At 27.1% G+C, this 20,429-nt stretch overlaps 13 protein-coding genes across 13 annotated transcripts; 7 read left to right on the top strand and 6 right to left on the bottom strand.

Moving 5' to 3' along the window:
• Positions 1-68: 68 nt before the first annotated feature.
• On the bottom strand, positions 69-5,180 carry SRAE_0000060100 (Hypothetical protein; the record flags this gene model as incomplete). Its single annotated transcript, XM_024646512.1, has 4 exons — positions 69-431; positions 1,834-1,907; positions 1,951-2,040; positions 5,006-5,180. 4 exons carry the CDS (start codon positions 5,178-5,180, stop codon positions 69-71), a joined length of 702 nt encoding a protein of 233 aa, XP_024500686.1.
• Positions 5,181-5,306: 126 nt separating this feature from the next.
• SRAE_0000060200 (PiggyBac transposable element-derived protein 4) lies at positions 5,307-5,996 on the bottom strand (the record flags this gene model as incomplete). Its single annotated transcript, XM_024646513.1, has 1 exon — positions 5,307-5,996. The coding sequence occupies one exon, from the start codon at positions 5,994-5,996 to the stop codon at positions 5,307-5,309; it is 690 nt and encodes a 229-aa protein (XP_024500687.1).
• Positions 5,997-6,014: 18 nt separating this feature from the next.
• SRAE_0000060300 (PiggyBac transposable element-derived protein 4) lies at positions 6,015-6,608 on the bottom strand (the record flags this gene model as incomplete). The annotated part of the gene is made up of 1 exon (XM_024646514.1): positions 6,015-6,608. One exon carries the CDS (start codon positions 6,606-6,608, stop codon positions 6,015-6,017), a length of 594 nt encoding a protein of 197 aa, XP_024500688.1.
• Positions 6,609-9,054: 2,446 nt separating this feature from the next.
• SRAE_0000060400 (Hypothetical protein) lies at positions 9,055-9,297 on the top strand (the record flags this gene model as incomplete). The annotated part of the gene is made up of 1 exon (XM_024646515.1): positions 9,055-9,297. One exon carries the CDS (start codon positions 9,055-9,057, stop codon positions 9,295-9,297), a length of 243 nt encoding a protein of 80 aa, XP_024500689.1.
• A 537-nt stretch (positions 9,298-9,834) lies between these two features.
• On the top strand, positions 9,835-11,133 carry SRAE_0000060500 (Hypothetical protein; the record flags this gene model as incomplete). Its single annotated transcript, XM_024646516.1, has 2 exons — positions 9,835-9,921; positions 10,684-11,133. 2 exons carry the CDS (start codon positions 9,835-9,837, stop codon positions 11,131-11,133), a joined length of 537 nt encoding a protein of 178 aa, XP_024500690.1.
• A 1,247-nt stretch (positions 11,134-12,380) lies between these two features.
• SRAE_0000060600 (Zinc finger, CCHC-type domain and Ribonuclease H-like domain-containing protein) lies at positions 12,381-14,068 on the top strand (the record flags this gene model as incomplete). The annotated part of the gene is made up of 2 exons (XM_024646517.1): positions 12,381-13,280; positions 13,379-14,068. 2 exons carry the CDS (start codon positions 12,381-12,383, stop codon positions 14,066-14,068), a joined length of 1,590 nt encoding a protein of 529 aa, XP_024500691.1.
• A 9-nt stretch (positions 14,069-14,077) lies between these two features.
• Positions 14,078-14,398, top strand: SRAE_0000060700 (Reverse transcriptase, RNA-dependent DNA polymerase domain-containing protein; the record flags this gene model as incomplete). Its single annotated transcript, XM_024646518.1, has 1 exon — positions 14,078-14,398. The coding sequence occupies one exon, from the start codon at positions 14,078-14,080 to the stop codon at positions 14,396-14,398; it is 321 nt and encodes a 106-aa protein (XP_024500692.1).
• A 151-nt stretch (positions 14,399-14,549) lies between these two features.
• SRAE_0000060800 (Reverse transcriptase, RNA-dependent DNA polymerase domain-containing protein) lies at positions 14,550-14,846 on the top strand (the record flags this gene model as incomplete). Its single annotated transcript, XM_024646520.1, has 1 exon — positions 14,550-14,846. One exon carries the CDS (start codon positions 14,550-14,552, stop codon positions 14,844-14,846), a length of 297 nt encoding a protein of 98 aa, XP_024500693.1.
• Positions 14,847-15,124: 278 nt separating this feature from the next.
• SRAE_0000060900 (Hypothetical protein) lies at positions 15,125-15,508 on the top strand (the record flags this gene model as incomplete). Its single annotated transcript, XM_024646521.1, has 1 exon — positions 15,125-15,508. The coding sequence occupies one exon, from the start codon at positions 15,125-15,127 to the stop codon at positions 15,506-15,508; it is 384 nt and encodes a 127-aa protein (XP_024500694.1).
• A 2,080-nt stretch (positions 15,509-17,588) lies between these two features.
• On the top strand, positions 17,589-18,542 carry SRAE_0000060950 (Hypothetical protein; the record flags this gene model as incomplete). The annotated part of the gene is made up of 4 exons (XM_024646522.1): positions 17,589-17,801; positions 17,857-17,938; positions 18,386-18,476; positions 18,524-18,542. 4 exons carry the CDS (start codon positions 17,589-17,591, stop codon positions 18,540-18,542), a joined length of 405 nt encoding a protein of 134 aa, XP_024500695.1.
• Positions 18,543-18,745: 203 nt separating this feature from the next.
• On the bottom strand, positions 18,746-19,162 carry SRAE_0000061000 (Hypothetical protein; the record flags this gene model as incomplete). The annotated part of the gene is made up of 1 exon (XM_024646523.1): positions 18,746-19,162. One exon carries the CDS (start codon positions 19,160-19,162, stop codon positions 18,746-18,748), a length of 417 nt encoding a protein of 138 aa, XP_024500696.1.
• Positions 19,163-19,389: 227 nt separating this feature from the next.
• Positions 19,390-19,964, bottom strand: SRAE_0000061100 (Hypothetical protein; the record flags this gene model as incomplete). The annotated part of the gene is made up of 2 exons (XM_024646524.1): positions 19,390-19,729; positions 19,909-19,964. 2 exons carry the CDS (start codon positions 19,962-19,964, stop codon positions 19,390-19,392), a joined length of 396 nt encoding a protein of 131 aa, XP_024500697.1.
• A 204-nt stretch (positions 19,965-20,168) lies between these two features.
• Positions 20,169-20,399, bottom strand: SRAE_0000061200 (Hypothetical protein; the record flags this gene model as incomplete). Its single annotated transcript, XM_024646525.1, has 1 exon — positions 20,169-20,399. One exon carries the CDS (start codon positions 20,397-20,399, stop codon positions 20,169-20,171), a length of 231 nt encoding a protein of 76 aa, XP_024500698.1.
• Between the last annotated feature and the right edge of the window lie 30 nt (positions 20,400-20,429).

Raw genomic sequence — 20,429 nt, forward strand, 5'->3', positions numbered from 1 at the left:
GAAAATGTTTTCTTTTTGCAATATAAGTTCCTTGAACGTTCTATGAACCATCTTCTTTGTAACTATTGTTAACCATCCATATCTCTTGCTTCTTTTCTTTTTGGTCTGCCAACAACTGTTTTTTCTAAGATGTTGATAAGTAAATCATATATTTCACTCTCTGTTGGTGTCCAATCATTCAATTCTTTAAATTTCTCGAAGGCTGCTTCAATACGAAGCATAAATTTTAGTCCTACCTCTTTATCTTGAGGTTCTATTTGTGATAACTTTTGTTTTATCTGAGCAGAAGTTAAACGTTTTTCTGGTGGGTCTAGTTTTGTGATAATTGTCTTCTTCAAAGTATACAATTTTGTTTTATCGGATTCTGGTATGGCATAGTATGCGAGTTTTGCGACGTCTTTCAGGCGAACAGAAAACACGTGTTCCCTATCCTTCGTTATTGCAAGTTCAAAACGATGGATAAATGATTTGATGTTTCCTTCCGAAAATATTTCTGTAAAGGTTCCGCAGCACGAAAAATTGAAGATATGTTTAACATTTGCTCTAGTGTTTCATTCATAGTGGCTTCGCTTAGCCTATTTTCCTTAAGAATGGTATAATCTCTGGCTAGTGCTAACAGATTCTGAAGTATTACTCTGCCAGTGTCAGATCCATTGGTGGCTACCAATCTTGACATTTCTGTGCAGATTCTTAACAAAGTGTTTTTTTTGATTCCTCCTTGAATTCTGTAATCGAGGGATACCTTCATGTTGTGTGTCTCCAGTAGCTCCTGAAGAGCTTTAGCAACCGTTATTTTGAAATTAAATTAAATAACACTTAATTTTATTAGAAGCAATTTTATTTTACAAAAACTTTCTTTTATACAATTAATAATAATAATTTATAATTTAATAAAATTACAATATTTAATTAAATAGAAATTTTATTTATTCATATCTTATGACATAATGAAAAAACTAATATTTCCATCGCGATTTAATCTTCCAATATCTTGATAAAAATTAGAAATATTAACAGATAATGCATGATGTATAATAACGCTGCAACATCCAAGATCAATACCTATTAAATTACCAAAAGTTGTTATAAAAACAATATTTTTATTAGATTCATATCTATCTCTGGCTTTTGTTTTTTCTGATTTATTAAGTAAAGAATTATATGTTGTAGTTAAATAGCCAAATTTTTTATATATAATAGAACATTCTCTAACTTTTTTCTTGTTTCTAACCACTACCAATATTTTATAAGGTTTTCTATTAAAATATTTTTTCGTATAATTTCCATTCTTTTTATCCCATCAAAGTAGTCACTTATATCAATTAAATTTTCTTTTCTGATATTTATAATAATGCTATTAGCTTTGAATGATGTACAACGAAGTAACTATAATTATTGATGTAAGATATTTTGGCAATTTTATAAATAGCTTCATCTATTATTGAACTAGAACAAAAAATTAATTTGGGGATATTTTTACAGCAACAAAATAACTTAATAATTTTACATAGTTTCGTCTAAATGTTAATCCATGCTCAAAAGTTAAATGTGCTTCATCAATAACAATTCTTTTTAAAAGTTTTTCTTTATAAACTGTACTAAGTAAAATACGGCAACTATCATTTATAAAAGTATCAGGTGTTGTAAGAAATATGTCGTATTTTTACAAAAATTTTTTCGATTATTTAAGCATTCTTGAACTAATTTTCTTTTCTCTCTCGTATTTATAGTTGAATTAAATACAATATATGGTATTTTTGCTTTTGAACAAATTGATATATATTGGTCGTATAAAATTATAGTTGGGAGAATAATAAATGTTTATCGGGTTACTTCAGGTATTACTGAAGACAAGAACATTATTGTATTTCCAGATTCAGGAGGAAGACATAAAAAAACATTATCACCTAAAAAATGTTATAAAAAAAATATAAAAAAGTTATTTCTTACTTTTTTGGATTGTTAAAACGGCATTGTATTGTGCATCACTTTTGAAATTTTTTAAATCAAATGCAGGTTGTAACATTTTTTCTATTTCATCTGTATTATTTAATATGAAATTATTAAAATAATTATTTTCCACAACCGTTTTATAATTAATATTTGAATTTGCAGATAGAAAATCAAATAAAAACTTTTTGTTTCTTCTTTCAGAATCGTCCATTATTATTTAAATATAAGTAAAATCCTAAAATGATTCAGGAATCATCAAATTTTAAATAAATTTTTTAAAAACTGAAAATTGATGAAAATAGTTATTTTATAGTTAATGATATAATAAGACTTTATCATTTTAATGTTAACTTTATAATTATTTTATTTTAAGACACCTATTCTTAACTAAATAACTTAATTATTTTTTAATAAGTTATTAATTAAATCAGTAAGTTAATAATATAGTTATTTTATAAGTTAATATAAGTGACTACTGATAATTTATATTGTAATTGATATAAGGGGGAAATAAATCTTTTTTATACCAGGCTTATTTGTTATTTAAAAGTGTCCTTTTAAATTAAATTTACTTATATTTAAATTATATTAAAAAAGAAATATTTTATAGTATAGTAAAATTATATAGTATATTTTTATAAGAAAAATAAATAATAATAATAAGTTTTATTGGTGCGCTCACGTATGGGTAAAAACCGAAGCAAAATTAATATCAATATAAAAACTAATACACCCTAATTTAAAAAAAAAAACGTTCTTTTTATAATCAATTTTATCATTAAATTTACTAATCCCTTTCTCTCTCTGGTTTTTTTTTAAAAGATTACTTATTTATATAATCATTTTAGTTTTATATAATAAGAGTTATTATTATATAAATCTTTTACTGTAAAGTTGATTTTTTATACTTTTCTAAAAATAATAAAAAGAATTTTATGACGTAGAAGTTATAAGAAGAATTATTTGCTGCATATCTTTACAGAAAGTCAAAATTTATTTTATATTTAACACAATTTTTTAAAACACAATAATTACAATTAAAATTTCTACTAGTAGTTACTAGGTTTTAAAATTTTTAAGTATTTATAAAGTCTTTTCTTCAGTTCGTTTACCTTGATACATTGTTTTGATTAATTTTTTAATTTTTTTAGTCTTCTTTCTAAAATCTTTGATTCGTTCTATTTGCCTAGTTGTTAGTGCATTGAATTTTTTTTATATATAAAATTTACTCAAATTTCGATATAAAGTATATATATTAAATTAAATGTTTTTTTATTTATTTTATTGTTGTAAGCAATGCCTCCAGGCATATGTATATATAAACCTCATCCTCGTTGAGAATGGGGTAGTTTTTCTGTTTCACCTAAAAGCAAAATGCAAATAAAATAGTTAACATTATGTTATGCATGATTAATTTATTTTTATTCTAATATTTTAATTTATAGATGATTAAAACTTTTATATATATTTCAGGAAATAAAAAGCTACCTTCTATTTTTATTTATTATCTAATTCTTTTAAATTAAAATGGTTAACCAATCTACAACAATTAAGCGATTCAATCGAATATCGGCTTTTAAACATAAAATGACGATTCATGAAATAAATTACATCAAAAAAATACTTAATCAATTGCTTAGATATTATTTTGAGGATTACTCTGTAATAATATTTAAATTATATAGAGAACTATTGGATGAATTATCAATTGAAGAAACGTTGATTTTTTTAAATGATAAGTAAAAGAGAAAATTTATTATAAGCGAAAAACTTTTTGAACCAATTTCAAATAGTTTAATTGAATATTTAACCAATAATGAATCATTTAAAGATTTAATTCTTCTTAGACGATGCCGATTAATAAAATCAATGTTGGATCAAGATGAATCTAAATTTATTGATTTAATAAGTAAAGAATCGGAATTACCTTTAAATAAATATATTAATAAATATACTAATATAAACGGCGATGAAGAACAAATTTACCTTTTTGAAATGTATATATTTAAGGATTATTTTATTTTTGTCTATTTTCCAGCAAGATATTTTTTTGATCCAATATATTTAAATAATACGGATGAAAATACTTATTATCTTTCTCCAAATAATTTTAAAATTCAAAACTTTTTTGAAATGTTAAGCATATTATGTTTACCAGAACTAAAGATTTATTAAATATAATTTGTGATTTTGAAAAAAACATGTTACTTATGGAAGATTAATGGAAACAAATTATATATTTCAAAAATTTCTTAACTTAACCTCATCATCAATAAGTGATATGACAATGAATATAAATGTTATTAATTCTAGTTTTATAAAAAAAGTTGAGGATACCAAGTCATTTGAAGAATATTTTAAACGTAGTTGCATATATTATAAAAAGTGTATTAATTATACTTTTTCTAAATACAACTTTCAATTACGATGTAATAATGATGAATTTGATTTTACTAAAAATAGAAAATGTCTTGAACATATTTGTTTAATGTTAAGTGAAAAATATTTAAACAGAGAGGTATGTTTTTGTATAAAAATTTATTTTCAATATATAAATATTTTTATAAGTTAAAATGATTGAAGTAATTTCAAAAATAACAAATACCGATATGGAATCTATTGAAGTTAATGATGATGAGCCAATGTCAAATGACATAATTTGTAATATTTCATATAATAATGTATAAAATACTCCAAGATTTTTAACACAATCATCTCTTCAAAAAATTTCTGTTAAAAGTGAACCTTCAAGAACACCAGAAGATATTATGTTAATAAGTAAGAAATTAAAAAAATCATTTAGCTCCTTAGCTGCCGGAAAAAATTTACGAGACTCGCTCCCCAGTGCCACTGGTTTTCACACAGGCGCGCGCAGTTATGCAGTGTATCAGAGGAAAAGAAGAGGCACGCTTTCCATTCTAACTGTTTACTTTTACAAATCAAAAAAGAAAATACAAGAAAAAAAAAACAAAAATACAAAATTTAAAGTATAAAGCAAGAGTATAATGAAAAAAATGTTACAACTTATCTGTAGTGTGATATATTTTGAAACACGGTTGGACACATAAACCAACATCACATTCAGTGCATTGATATCGGGATTCACGTCGAATTTTTTTCCTAGAACAAACAATACATTTTCTCAATGCATTTTTCTTTAAAGACGTCGGTGGTACAATATCTGGAAAGTGTCTAGCAGTGAGTCGCAATGGGCAGTCACTTTGCATCTATTGCCGTTTGGTGGGTCGCGGTACAGCAACATGGTATTTCTCAATTATGCGTTCCACCAAATTCATGCGGAAGTTGTAATGATCGGTGTTTGGGAGTTGTTTTTTTTGTAAGATGAACGCATTTCAAATAGCCATGTCTAACAGATGGCGAAATATTGTCACATAATATCTCTTCTGTCTTTTTTGAGTTGTTAGATAGCAAACTAAAGCCTGATCCGCTCTATCTACTCCACCTATTTTCCAGTTATAATCAATGACGACAGCCGGTTTTATAACTTTTTTAGCCGTTTCAGAGCAGTTTGCTGTGTGGATAGAACTAAGAAATGATACATATTTTTTATCCCGCCATTTCATTACGGTAATTTTGCCTCTTTGGAAAGCGGCAATTTCACCTTTCTTCAAAGTAACATTCTTGAAGTCTTCCGGCAAATTACGTCGATTAGGACGAAGAGTTCTATATATGTCAGTGATATTTTTGATTAGAAAGTCAGCCAATTCTGGTGAAAGATAAAAATTGTCTGCAATTACATAATAACCTTTTCCCAAAAAAGGTTCCACAAGTGTCATCACTGATTTTGTAGCGACTCCATAGTTTTCATACTTTTGATCAAAGATTGTACTCTTCCCTGTGCATACAATTGTATTATGAATGTATCCTGACTCTGCTTCAGCAAGTACAAACAGTTTTACACCAAAACGAGCTCTTTTCAATGGTATGTATTGTACCCACGATAGCCTGCCCTTGAAGAGCATCAAACTTTCATCAATACTCAGATCTCTTTCGGGCGTATAGGAAGTTGAAAATTTCTTCATCAAGTCAGAAAAAACCGGTCATATTTTTCTATGTTTTGGGTTTGGATGTGAATTTTCGTCAAAATTATCGTTATCTGAAAAGTGCAGAAACTTCATAATAAGCTGGAACCGGTTTCTACTCATGAATTTCCCAAAAATTGGAGTTTCAATCAGTTTATTTTTAGACCAGTAAAGTGCAATCTCAGGTTTTACAGTTATCCCTTGTAAAATCATTATACCTAAAAAAACGTATATTTCTCTTGAATCGGTTGGGTGCCACAACTTTGTTCTTGATTTCTCTTTGCTAGTATGCTTCTTGATATATTGGTTTGCAAAACGATTAGTTTTAGTAACAATATGGAGAACCAGCTCCTCATCAAAAAATAATTTGAAAAAGAGAAGTGGGTTCGAAACGTCAGTTATATTTTTCTGTATTCCTGGCTGTCCCGAAAATGGAAAGCGTGGAGGCGGCACAGGTAAATTTTTTACATCCAATCGTGTCCAACACCGGGTGTCTTGCAAATAGTCGCAATCGGAATCTTCTTCATCGGATATAATGTCATATTCCGATGTTTCTGATCTTGAAGATGAAGGAAAATAGTCATCTAGCTTGCTGTTCTCACTATCAGACATATTCGGCAAAAAATAAAAAAACTTTTATAACACACTGTAACGAAAATGGAAGCGAAAGAAGAAAAACTACGAACTACTCGAAGAGAAACGCAAATAATAACTGCAACGTCTCGTCTGGAAAAAGCAATAGCTTCCCCTGTTCCAAGAAATAATCCTCTCTCCAAACCGCCCCTTCTTTTTTGAAATAGGCAAGTCTATCGTAAATAATGTCAAGGACATTCTATTGCATTCCAAAACCATCCTTACCGATAGCAGCGCATTGCAGAGAAGCGTACTTCGGAAAGGCGTATATATACGCCCGCGGCAGGCAAGGGGTTAATACAAAAAATGATTTAACTGATAACAGTATAATAAACTTAGAAATAATAATTAATAGTTTTCTAAATAATTATCTTAAATATGTAGTTGATTAAGCAAATATTCAATAAAAATTCAATAATTACTGTTTTTTCCAATTTATGTTAAAAGATATAGAACTTTAGTTGCAATTTCATGTATACGTTTTGAGTCAAAAATAAAACAATCAAAAAACATTATACAATTTCAATAACAAAAATAATTCTGCATATACAGTTATTGGAAAAAAGGTATTAAATTGTTTTATAAATAATGAAATAAATAGTACTGGTGTATTGAATGATAAAATATTTTTTAGAGCAATTTTTTAAATATATATTTTACAATATATTGTTGGAATTATGACAAAATTTTTTAGAAACTAATACTTATAACTTTATTAGACAATAAATTCGCAAAACAATGTAACCAATAAATTTAATAAATTATTTGCATACCTATCAGTAAGAATCCAAGCGCGTCCAAATATAATAGTCGACGATCGATCTCAAAGATGATGATACAAAAATTGAATCCTTATTTATAAAAAATTTACGATTACATTTACCAAACCAAACTTTTCAATTTTACTTCAGTTTATTTAAAGAAAAAATTTCAACTTGTTTTGAAAATAAATTTATCACTAATAATTTTAATAAATTTATCAAACTTTTATTAACAAAATTAATATTAAAATTTTTCCAAAAATCTGACAGATTAAAATAGTAAAAAATTTTAAATTTTATCATTAAAATAAAAAAGTATTTATAAAAAAATTTACTCTTCATATAATTATTTAAAAGAATAAAGATTATTTTAATGTAATCAGTGATAACAAAGTTGAAAAAAAAAACATTTATACAAAAATTTCATTAAAAACAGAAAATAAACAATAAATATTTTTAAAAAGTAAAAATATTTATATATGAAATAATTAAAAGTTTGTTGTAATATTTTTCCTTCAGTATCTAAAATTACCCAAACAAATACTTTTATATAAAAATTTGTGAGTTGAGATTTAAATTTCCTAAATCTTTTAACTTCAGATATAAAAGATTCACAACACGGCAAAAGAAAGCAGCAGTTGCTGTAGATTTTGCAGGGATTCAGCAAAAGTGATATAGTTTAGTTGGAGGGTATGTAACATGCGTGAAAATTTTTTGAAAATTAAAAATATGTAAATTGATAAATTTTGTATTTTTGACTTTGATAGATTGGCATCAAAACAAAATTGATAGTTACGAGCATTAATCATTTCCCCGTAAAAAATTTGACAAATAGGTAATGAGTATAAAGAATAAAGCGTATGCTTATGGAGCAGCAGATTGTAGCTCTGAATCCTGCCAGAATCGTAAATATTTTTGAAAAATATTTAACAATTTCTAATTATATATAACAATTTATATAACAAAATAATAAAATTTTATAAATATTAGTTAAGCACAACTACTTTTTTTCTATTTATATTAAAATCAAAACCATATTTAATAAATAAATACAAAATTTAAATTATATTTTTAGTAATTAAATCAAATTTATGCTTACACCATGTATACTTTTTTACTAGTAAAATGTTCAAATTTTTATTATAAAATATTTTTACTTATAAAAAAATATGAAAGTTTTTTGATATTTAGTTTTTAAAAGAAATGATTTAATTGAATTTAAGTTGACAAAAAAATATTGGTTGTATTTTTTTAGTTTTATAAAATTCAATTTAAGAAGATAGTTAATACAAAAAGATTTTTTTTAACAAAAATATTACTAAACAAATTTAAAAATCTTGTAAGAAAAAATATATTTTATATATTTCTGGTAGATAGAAATGAAAATTTCTATCTAAATATTAAAATTCACACATTTATAAGTAAAAATGAAGTTAATATTATAATATATATTTAGGGGTCTGTCCTTAATTTTCATAAGTTTAATAAATTAGTTAAAATTACTTCTCGCTTATCTACCATGACGCCTTCGAAAAATCAGCCGAATATGCTACAAAATAACCTATATTCATACCTTTCTACTCTTACAAACGAAAAGAACTCTACCACACCTATCTCCGAGAAATAGTCGCATTCTTAAGCGACTTCGAAAAAGATAAAGTTAAATGCTTATAAGAATTACTTCCATAACAATAGCACAAAAAAACAAATTTGACACAGTATTTGTTCTCGACATATCAAAAGCTTTCAACTCAGTAGATTTAGAAAAATCATCAATACTTATCGCGCGATTCGATTCACCATTTAGCACATATGAATATCTTAGACTAACCATTTCGATGGAGAAAATAACTAGTAATATGGATTTAAATTATTACATCTTTTTTAGTTCCAATAGAAAACCATAGATGCACGTTAGCAATTTACATAGACGACCTCCTCCTAAGATCCCGCAAAGTTGAGCACGATAGTTTTTTAAAACAAATTCTGGTACTTTTCTGTTATAACATCCCCCCAAAAAAAAATGATAGAAAGTACTTGAAAATTAATAAATTTTTTCAGATAAAATCTTAATTAAATAAAGGAAATAGAATGAAATTAAAGTACAAATCATAAATAACCTTTTTTACATATAAACTGATAGTGATGGGAATAAAAAATTAACTGATAAAAATTGGAAACATGATGGGATTTGATATTTGTGTCATATTTTTTTCATTTATGATAAAATTTCATGATAAATTTAATTTTTTTATTTTTAGATTAAAATAATAAATTTTTTAACTTTATCTGCTAAAGTTGTTGATGAAAAAGCTGCCGTTAAATTTTTCCAAATAAAAGGAATAATTTCTGAAAAAAAAAATGCAGCAAAGAACATCAAATGAAACTGCAGTTTGAGAAGCAGATTCGTTGGAGATGCTACATTAAAGAATGTAGAGAAGAATATGGAGTACGAATTAGCACTTGGTTTCAAGAAACCAGGCTCCCCTTCCGTACAGCAGCTTTATTCATTTATAGCTAGGTGGAAAAACGTACTTCTGTGGATTTCTGCAAGAAAGAGCTTGAAATGGGGCACTGCACGGCTGTGGATTGGAATAACTACCTCCAAGAGATATGTCTATTTATAGAAGGCAGAGATCAGAATCCTATTGGAGAGAAGAAAAAAACAATAGAAGTGGACGAAACTATATTCGTCATTCGGAAAAATCACTGTGGCCGCTTGCTTCAGCAACAGTGGTGTTTTGAGAGGATCTGCAAAAAAACGAAGCCCTGCTTAGTAGAGGCCGTTGTTGATAAAAACTCGGCTACGTTTCTGGAAGTGCTGAAAAGAAGTGTGGCGCCAGAAACTCTAATCATATCTGATATGTAGAAGGGGTATTCCCAAGTAGGGAATTCTGTGTTTGAGCATTTGCAAGTGAATCACAAATATCATTTTGTGGATCCACTTACAACTGCTCACACTCAGAGCATTGAACAGGTCTGGAGATCACTGAAATAAAAAAACCGACGCCACAACGGAACCCATCGTAGTATGCTAAATGAGTACATGTATGAATTTATATGGAGAAAAAGGAATAAGGACAAAGAATTCGATGCATTATTAAAAGATATTGTATCGTTTAATTCTTTTTTAAATGATTAAAAAAATTTTTTTTTGTATGATTTTAATAAATTTTTAAATTTTTTTTTTACCATCTTGTAGAAAACAGGATGGAGAATCTGATAAGCTTTTTTTTCAAAATAATATTTTTAAAGTAAGTTTTTATTATTTTTATTTGGGGGGAGTTTAACAGAATAGTACCAATTGTAGAAATGGAAAAGTTAAGAAAAGCATACAATCAATAAAAACATTCATCAAGAAAGCCCGCACAGAAGGCATGAATCTAACAGCAGTTATACAACTAGCAAGCGAAGCAGTGAATTCAATGACACACTCAAACAGTGGTACAGCAAAACAACTCTTTTTAAATGAAACATCCAATGAAATCGACATTGTACTCAAATACTGCCCTTACGAAGCACCCTTTCATAAACCTTATTGTTTCAAGTACGACAAATCCACTTTATGGCAAGAGGCGGAAGTTGTACCAAAATTATCCAAATCTTTATACAAAATTCATTTTCATGAGAAATTCCATATTAGAACAATCAATGAAATCAAATGCAAGAAAACCAAAAAACAGGAGATAAGCGGAGACGAAGAATCAGAAGAGGAATCAGTCAATTTCATGAGTACAGCCTAAGAACAAACCTCAATAACATGTCAATGTGAAGTGATTGAATTAATGAAGAATGTAAACCCATCAGTGATCATGGCCACGAATAGAAACAAATCAATTGCAAAAGTAGCTGTATTTGTGAATTGTTTTTTAAGAACCTTTGAACTAATACTTCCCCCCAATGGGAAAACGCATTGCAAAAAGAAATACTAGCAGTAACAATAGCAATAAAAATAGCAAGACATTTAAATTAATCTCTCGTATTTGTAAAAATAGATGCTATTTTGAGTAAAAATTTTTTACAAATAATGAAATAAATCAAAATCCCATTAAAGGACCAACTGAACTAGAGATACTGAATAATGTGGATCTAGGAGGAAACTTTTTAGAGGTATGTAGTAGATAGAAATGCAAATTTCTATTTAAATATTACAATTAGCATATTTATAAGTAAAAATGGTTTTAGTATTGTAATATATATTTAGGGGTCTGTTTTTAATTTTCATAAGTGTAATAAATTAGTTCAAATTACTTCTTGCTTATCTACCAAATTTTTTTTAATCATCAATCAAAAGTTTACAAGTATTTTCATTAAATATTTTTTTCATGATTTTCGCTTTTGATTACATTATTTTGTGTTTATATATATGTCTCGTTTTTGGCATGAAGTTTAATTTTAGTTTTGCCTTTCTTAAATAAACGTATATTTTAACAGATTAAGAGTCTCATTACTAACATGATTACTAAAAATATTGAATTTGAATTCCTAACTGCTAGGAAACTTTGTGGCTTGGAACCATTAACCGATGAAAATTGTGCTGCGTGGAAGGATACTCTTTCAGTCGTATTTCTACAAATAAGGCAAAAAATTTGATGATGTTTTAAAAGGCAAGAACGATGACAAAATTTCTGCCGCTACTTTGCGAACAGTTTACCATCAAATTTGAAAACTAAATTTTTGTTATAGGATTATACATCTGAATTCCTGAAACAATTAAAAGCACGTTATGAATCTACTTCAATGAAGGTCATCGTTGATACGATAAAAGAGTTAATTTACGTGGGGGGAAGTTCTTTAACCATGATAGATGAAATTGCAAACTGTAAAAGAAGGTTGGAGAAAGAAAATGTTATTCTACCTGATCAATTCTTTATTGGATTTACGTTGTCGAAACTAAATGATTTGGGAAATGGCTTACTGCATGTGATACACAAAGATACTTCTTTTTCCGCTTTCTTTTCAATGGTAGCAAGTAGTATGCAATTTATGAATGCAAAACAAAGTGGAAGATTCACCTGTTGTTTTCAAGGCGTTTGGTGAAAAATTAAAACCTAGTGGTATAATGTGTTTTAGATGTGGCAAACCAGGACATATTAAACGTAATTGTCGAGTAAAATTATCAGCTCAAGTTATTAGTGAAGATAAAGAAAGGTATGGTTTTGCAGTTGATAATGGTCCAAATTTTAAACTGAAGGGTATTTATATAGACTCTGAATGCACGGAACATATGATTACATATGAAAGTCTACTAACTAATCTATTACCAGCTAAAAGAATTAAAATTACTTTTGCTAACAATCAAACTGAAACTCTTGACAGTGCTGGATGGTTAAATTTAGGTGAATTAATTTTAAAAAATTGTCATTATCATAAATCTGGTGTTTCAAATCTTCTGAGCAGTGGCTTACTAGATGATTTAGGTTTGACACGTTACTCTGATAAAGGTTTGGTTGGTATTTCTGATGGTTGTGTCTTTATTCCAATTAGAATAGTTAATAGACTATATGAAGTATTGGTAGATAAGGCGTATAAGATTGGTGTTAATGCAAGTATTGTTGATTCTGGTAATTCTATGACGAAATTATGGCATTTTAGATTAGGTCTTCCAAACAGATTTGCACTTAAAGATACAGCAAATGTTGATCTTGTAGAGAAATGTGAAGTATGTTGTTCACAAAAAATTAAAAAGATTCTTTATAAAAGGAGTACAGTTTCTACAGCCTCACTTCAACTTTTATTTGCTGATATTGGATTTCCTAAATGTGGTAAAGGTATGGAAGACTATAGTTGTTATCTTATAGTTGTGGATGATTTTTCAAAAATTATTTGTGTACGTCCACTTAAGAATAAATCAGCTTTAACAGTAAAAGATGCTTTAGAAGATGTTTTAGTTTGTTTAGAATCGGCGTTAAACAGAAAGTGGTACAATTAAGAACTGATAATGGGTGTAAATTTAAAAATAGTATTCTATCACAATTTTTTTTAAAGAAAAATAGTTCAATTCAATACACAAATATTGAATGTCTTCAGCCGAATACAGCTGAAAGGTATAATCAAACATTAAAACTATGCACTTCAACGCTGATGTATACTATGAATATACCTGTTATTTATTGGCCGGAAATTATAGTGAGTGCGGCGTATCTTCGTAATCGTATAAGAGGTCCTGATGGTTTATCTTCTCTTGAAAGAGCAGGGTTACAATTAGATATTGGCAATTTAAAAGTTATTGGCTGTATGGTGTTTGTTAAAAATCTTGATATTGATGTTACTTTGATTAATAAATTTCAAGTGGGCATTTTAGTAGGATTTGATAAAAGTTTTGTCTCTTATCGTATTGCGTTAATACCTCAACGTAAAATTATTGAATATTGTAGTGTAACCTTTTTTGAAGATAAAAACTTTTTAGATGCAAAGAAACATGTATATGAATTTAGACAATCTAAATGTGAAGATGACTTCTTTGATGATATGAAATTCTATAACGACAAATTACAACCAGTTTCAGAAATAGTATCTCCACAAGTTGTTAATGATTGTATAAAAGAAACTGTTGTTAACAGTAGTAAAAGAAAAAATGATAGTATTGCTTCAAGAGTTACAGAAAGAAGAAGACAAGTTAATTGTATGGCTATAGTTGACATATCAGAGAAAGAAGCTCTGATGGATAATAAATAGCTTAAAGAAATGAAAGAAGAAGTTAATAATTTAACTACTTTTGATGTTTATGAAACAGTTGATAGAAAAACAGCTAATAAAGTTTTACCCGGCTGTTGGGTGTATACTGTGAAGCCTGATAGATCATTAAAAGCGAGATATATAATTAAAGGGTTTAAACAAGAAGCGGAAATTACTAATTTTAGTCCAACAACAGCTTATCTTACAATAAGATTATTTCTTATATTAGCATCAAATTTAAACTTTAATGTAGCGACATTAGATATAAGTTCGGCATTTTTTCAGAGCGGTTTAAGTGAAAATATTTTTGTTAAAATTCCTCTCTGCTGAAATGAAGAAAAAACTAAAGTATGGAGGTTAAAAAAAGCGTTATATGGGTTAAGACAAGCTTCAAAAGCATGGAATAACACTGTAACTTCAATATTACTTTCTTTGGGTCTAATTCAATGTCAATGTGATTTTTCTGTTTTTAAAAATACTGATGATACACTTTTTTTTGACTATTTATGTTGATGATTTTCTTTTTATTGGAAAAAATGAAAGTGTAATTGATAAATGTGTTAATAAATTAAAAGAAAAATTAACGTTAAAATATTATGGAATAATCAAAGAAAATGAACGAAGAAAGTTTACTGGATATCATATTAGTCGTGTCAATGGAGCTATTCAATTAGACATGATTGAAAAAATTGAAGAACTTTTGCGTCAATATCCAAATATTCAAGAATCAAAAACACCTTTTTACGAAAATCTGAACTGGATGAATCTGAAAGTTTAAATGATGCAGAAGTAAGGAGATTTCAAAGTCTATTGGGTAGTATAAGTTATATTGCTTATAATAGAAGACCAGACATTACTTTTATCACAGCAAAAATTGCACGTAAAGCACATGCTCCAACCAAAAAAAGTTGGCTTTCTTTGTTACAAATTGTGAAATATCTTAAATTTGAGAATAACTTATTATAAACTTGTGAAATCAACACTAGCGGTTTCGATCTTATCACTTACTTAGATGCCTCATTTGCCACACCTTCAGATCTAGTGTGTACATCAGGTATGTGTATTTATGCAGGGGGAAAGTTGGTTCACTGGAAAAGCAGTAAACAAAAATTAATTAGTAAATCTACATTCACCGCTGAACTATATTCATGTATTTCTGCAGTAGAGTATACAGTCTATGTGAAGAAATTTCTAGGATTTTTTATATCAAGATTAAACAAACCAGTACTGTGTAAAGATAATGTGCCTCTTTATAAGTCACTTCAAAAAGACTTTGGTTATACAAGTAAAGCCAAAGCTACTGCAATAAATTTTTTATATTTAAAAAATAAACTTAATAATCTTGTACTAAAAGTAGTTTCAACTGATCTTATGAAAACTGATTCACTAACGAAAGTTTCAAATAAACTAAAGTCTTTATTCGCAAGGGAAGTGTCATGATTTTCGTTTTTTATTACATTAATTTATGTTTATATATATGGCTCTTTTTTGGTATGAAGTTTAGTTTTAGTTTTGCCTTTCTTAAATAAACGTATATTTAAACAATTAATATTTGGTATCTGAGTCCTACTATTAACATTCTTATTTTATTTTATTATTAATAAAATTTTTTATTATTTATATATGTATCCTATGATACCAATAAATTTTGTTGGAGATTTTAGATAAAACCGACCTAATATCAACGCGAAGTACAAGAAAAATATAATTTTTTCATTAAAAATGAAGTTAAAATGGTAATGTTTTTAATAATGACAAGTTACTATAAACGTTTGATTATAATTACTAATTAATTATTTCTTGTTTTATTATAATATTTAATTTTCTATTATTAAAAAAAATAAAATATTATTTTATTATTACTAAAAATATAATCTTATAAATGTTTTTAAAACAAAAAAAAATGAAAATAAATGGAGACTGCGAGGATTGAACTCGCGACTTCTCGCATGCAAAGCGAGCACTCTACCACTGAGTTAAGTCCCCGGTGACTTATTTGTTCGACTGATTTTTGCCAATGAAATACGCGTTAATAATTTTTTAATTCTTTTTGACTTAATTATTTTTATATATTTACTATATTTGATTTAAATTTGTATTATATTTTTAATGTATTTAAAGTATTTAATTTATTTAATAAATTATTATAATTTACTATATTTTTAATAAATATAAAGTAAAAAACCTATTCTTTAAAATCATTGTTATGCATATTATTGGATTAGAAAAAGTTGTAGTGATATAAATTTTAGCAAAATATATTTTTATGACCAGTAGTCGTGATTTGGCTCAAAGTTCTTAATACACAGTCCAGTTCCCAAAGAACATACACAAGTTTAATAAAATTTTTATTAAACAATTAATTGAATAATTTTAATATACTTAAAAAAATTTTTTAAAGAAAACGTTTTCTTTTCTAGAAAACATATTAGAAAAGTTAAATCTTAAATTATAACTTACTAACTACATCAACAAATTTATTTAACTCAGGACAGATATTTAGATAGTAAATTCAAAATATGGAATTTTAGAAACTACTAAAATAAAACAAATAGGTTAAATAAAACTTCTAGAAAAGAAATAATAATAATTACAATTATCATAAAATATACAATAATTATAAATTAAAAAGTTATCATTTTTCAAGTCTTTATATAATTTTTGTGTTAAAAAGAGGTAAAAGTTTTCTTTATTTTTAGGTCATAATTCAATTACAATAACAATACGAAAGAAATCATAATATAGTTATCACTGTATTACTTATTGTTAAAAATGCATAATATTTTTTATTATTTATGTAAATTTCTTTCTTTTTTCAAAAAAAAGTTTAATTAAATTATATTTTTTATAATAAAAATTTAAACACATTGCTAAAATTTACTTCAAATTACTAACATTTAAAAATATTATTAATAATAACACAATAAAATGTATACTTTTTCAAATTATTTGTACTATGATAATTGAAAACAAAATATTTAATACATTATTTTATTGCCGAGATAAGATGATTTTAAAAAGTTAAAGTAAGCAATTAAATTATAACATTATTTTAGTGACCTGAAATAAATACAATTTATTATATAATATCATTGACTTAAATATAAAAACAATACTCACGAATATTCGAATTATTAAATTATTATTATTCTAATTTCTCATTTCATTACATTCCTCCTTTTAAACCTTGTAAAAGTTAACCTTCTCTTTGGCTGATCTGTTAAAAAGTTTACGCTTCTTCTGCTTTCCTGATTACAACAATTTCTTCTTAATCTGGGAGGAATGCATAAACTGTAACGTTCCCAGACCAAAGAACGAGAATGGTAATGAAATCGTCGAAATGGCTCAAAGAGCATTCTTAGACATGCTCAGTAAAGATTTCAACAGCTGTCTACACACTCCCTATCTTAGGTTCCTCGATCACGTTAGCATACAAAACTGCATCTACAGATGCATAAACTGTCTATTAAAAAATGCATTGCTAACCGATAAATTGTTGCGTGATGCAATAAAAAGTTACATGAAGCATAAATTTGTAAGCAGAAATGAGACTGAAGATGAAATTTTACAGCAGTTCTATAAAATAAAAAAAGACTTCGTTGACTTCGAAGATGAACAAAGAAAAAAGCGTATTTTCGAAGTATCACAAATTTTTACTGAACGAAGCGAGGCTGTTAGAACCGAAAAGACGAATGAACCTAGCAAAACTTCAAGTAGACAAATTATTGATATAGTGAAATAGTAAACATTTAATCTATAATTCATTGTTCATTTTTTAAATTCTTTAGTTGTTTGATATTCCAACAATAATTCCTGATTTGGAATCAGAAAAAGCCCAATACTTAACTTTGTCATCATTTTTAGTCATCAGTATGTCATTTTATTTTATGTCATGTTTTAAATATGGTATCTCTGTTAAATATTTTATATTTTTATTTTACATGTTTCTAATTGATATTATTGCAATTTATTTAATTATAGAGGTTAAGAATATATTCCTGTTATTGTTTATAAGTTAGCTATTTTTTAATTGTAAGACCTCGGATAGAGAGTAAGTAACTTTATGATTGTATTGTATTAATTGTAATAATAATAATAATTACAGTGCGATTGACGCTACTCAACTGTTAAGAAAAAAAATAAAATAAAAGATTAATAAAATTTATTGGCCTTATTTCTTGCCATAAGTGGACACCAGAAATTATTGACGTAAAAGCTATATATATATAAATATCAACGATCTTTATATATTATTTTTTTATATCAATAAAAATTTACGCAAACGTAAAATTGTCACCACTCCGGAGACATTGGTAGATAGAATTATACAACAGGATATTATTAAACGAAAAAAAACAAATCCACAAGAAGAGGAACAAGATGATACTACTGAAAAAAATCTAGAAACGTATGAGAGTGAGTTAAAGAAACTCATGTTCAACAAATTTATGCCAGATTACGTAATCGTCCTTAAAAATTGTATCGAAGATCAAAAAAGTACTCACAAGTTCGCTACCGGCGTAACAGAAAGTGGATGCTACAGTATATCCGAAAACATTTATAATGGCTTAAAAATTTTATATAGAAACTTTAGAAGAAATGTTCCGTACTTACCTAATGTACTTGATATATTCCTTCGCGAGTTAGGAAACTATGCACAAATTGATCATCTTATTATTAAGTGTTTCTGTTTGAACATAATAAAGAATTTTGACCTCCAACCTTGTTTACTTTTCCCTTCTCCCAGTTCTTATCTAATTTGTAATCACGCACATACACATTCTCTCCTTCTTGAAATTTTGAAACTTCTGGAACTTGTAATACTTGAAAACGTTCTTCTCTTAAACCATCCAGGTTTAAACGAAGTCTCTTCCCAAACAAAAATTCAGACAGTGATTCTTTACCATGGTCATGTGAGACTATTCTAAAATTAAACAAAAATCTATCCAACGCTTCATCCACTCCAACACCTGAATTCACCATTTTCTTCATAGAGCTTTTAAATGTTTTAACCAAACTTTCACAATGTCCGTTGGACATAGGATGAAAACTGGAGTTCTTATATGATTGATTCGTCTTTCCTTCAAGAAACATTCCATTTTACGACTGATAAAATTTCTTTCATTATCCGAAACTAACTGTAAAGGGTTTCCTTGCAACGATAACACTTGTCTAAAAACTGCAATAACATCCTTAGATTCTGTCTTTTCCATCTTAATAATATGAGAAAACTTTGAGAAAGCATCCGTCATTAAAAGCCATATTAATCCCATAAATAGACTTGCAAAATCCACATGAACACGCTGCCAAGGTTTTTCTGGTTACTGCCATGAATGAAAGAAATCATTCTTTTTTGTTTCACCATGAAGTTGACATACTTCGCATGATTTCGTTAGGATTTCTATGCTATAAAAGATTCCAAACCAATAACAATAACTTCTAGAAAGAAGTTTAACTTTGGTTACTTCAAAATGACCTTCGTGAAGAAGAGCTAAATTTCTATCTCTCAATGAAACTGGAATAATAACACAAATATTTTTGAAAAGAACACCATTCATCATATTCAATTCATTCTGACATGCTTGATACTTCTTAATTTCTTCATCCTTTACATAATTTAAAAAACTTGTTAATACTAGCTGGATGACTGCAGCAATGATACTATCTTTCTGCTGTTCTTTCTTTATTATTTCTAGATTGAAATATATTAACACAATATTATTAATAACTAATTTATTTAAAAATATCAAATTATAAATAATACAATTATGTATCATAATTAACATATAATGATCTAATAATAATATTTATATATAATTTAAATATTACATAGATCCAACGAATAATCTTCTAACAACTTTTCAACTATCTCATTCATCTCTTTATTCTCAGGCATAATTTCAGACGAAGGCAAACGGCTTAGACAATCTGCCTTAGCAAAATTTTTTGCAATAATATATTAAAAATCATATAAATATCTTCTTAAAATAATGTTCCGCCGGTCAGCTCGCTTCACAACAGTTATTGGTAAATTTGCTTTTTCCTGAAAAATATATGTGAAAGTTTTTGAGTCTGTTTGTAACACAAAACGTTTAAACAATTAATAATCAGTAAATTTTGAAACACCAAAAATATCGGCAGCAGCCCTCTTATCTAATTGATTCCAATTCTTTTGACTTGGAGAAAATATTTTACTTGCGTGACACAACAGGCGCTTTTTTTCTTCTTCATCTCTCATCAACAGAACAGCTCCCAGACCATATACACTTGCATCTTTAACCAAAATCAGCAATTGAGTACCATCGTAATGAGATAACATAGTAATTTCCATCAATTCTTTCTTCAGACTTTGAAAACACTC

Source organism: Strongyloides ratti, scaffold srae_scaffold0000005 (genome assembly GCF_001040885.1).
Source record: "Strongyloides ratti genome assembly S_ratti_ED321, scaffold srae_scaffold0000005".
Classification (NCBI taxonomy): Eukaryota; Metazoa; Nematoda; class Chromadorea; order Rhabditida; family Strongyloididae; genus Strongyloides; species Strongyloides ratti.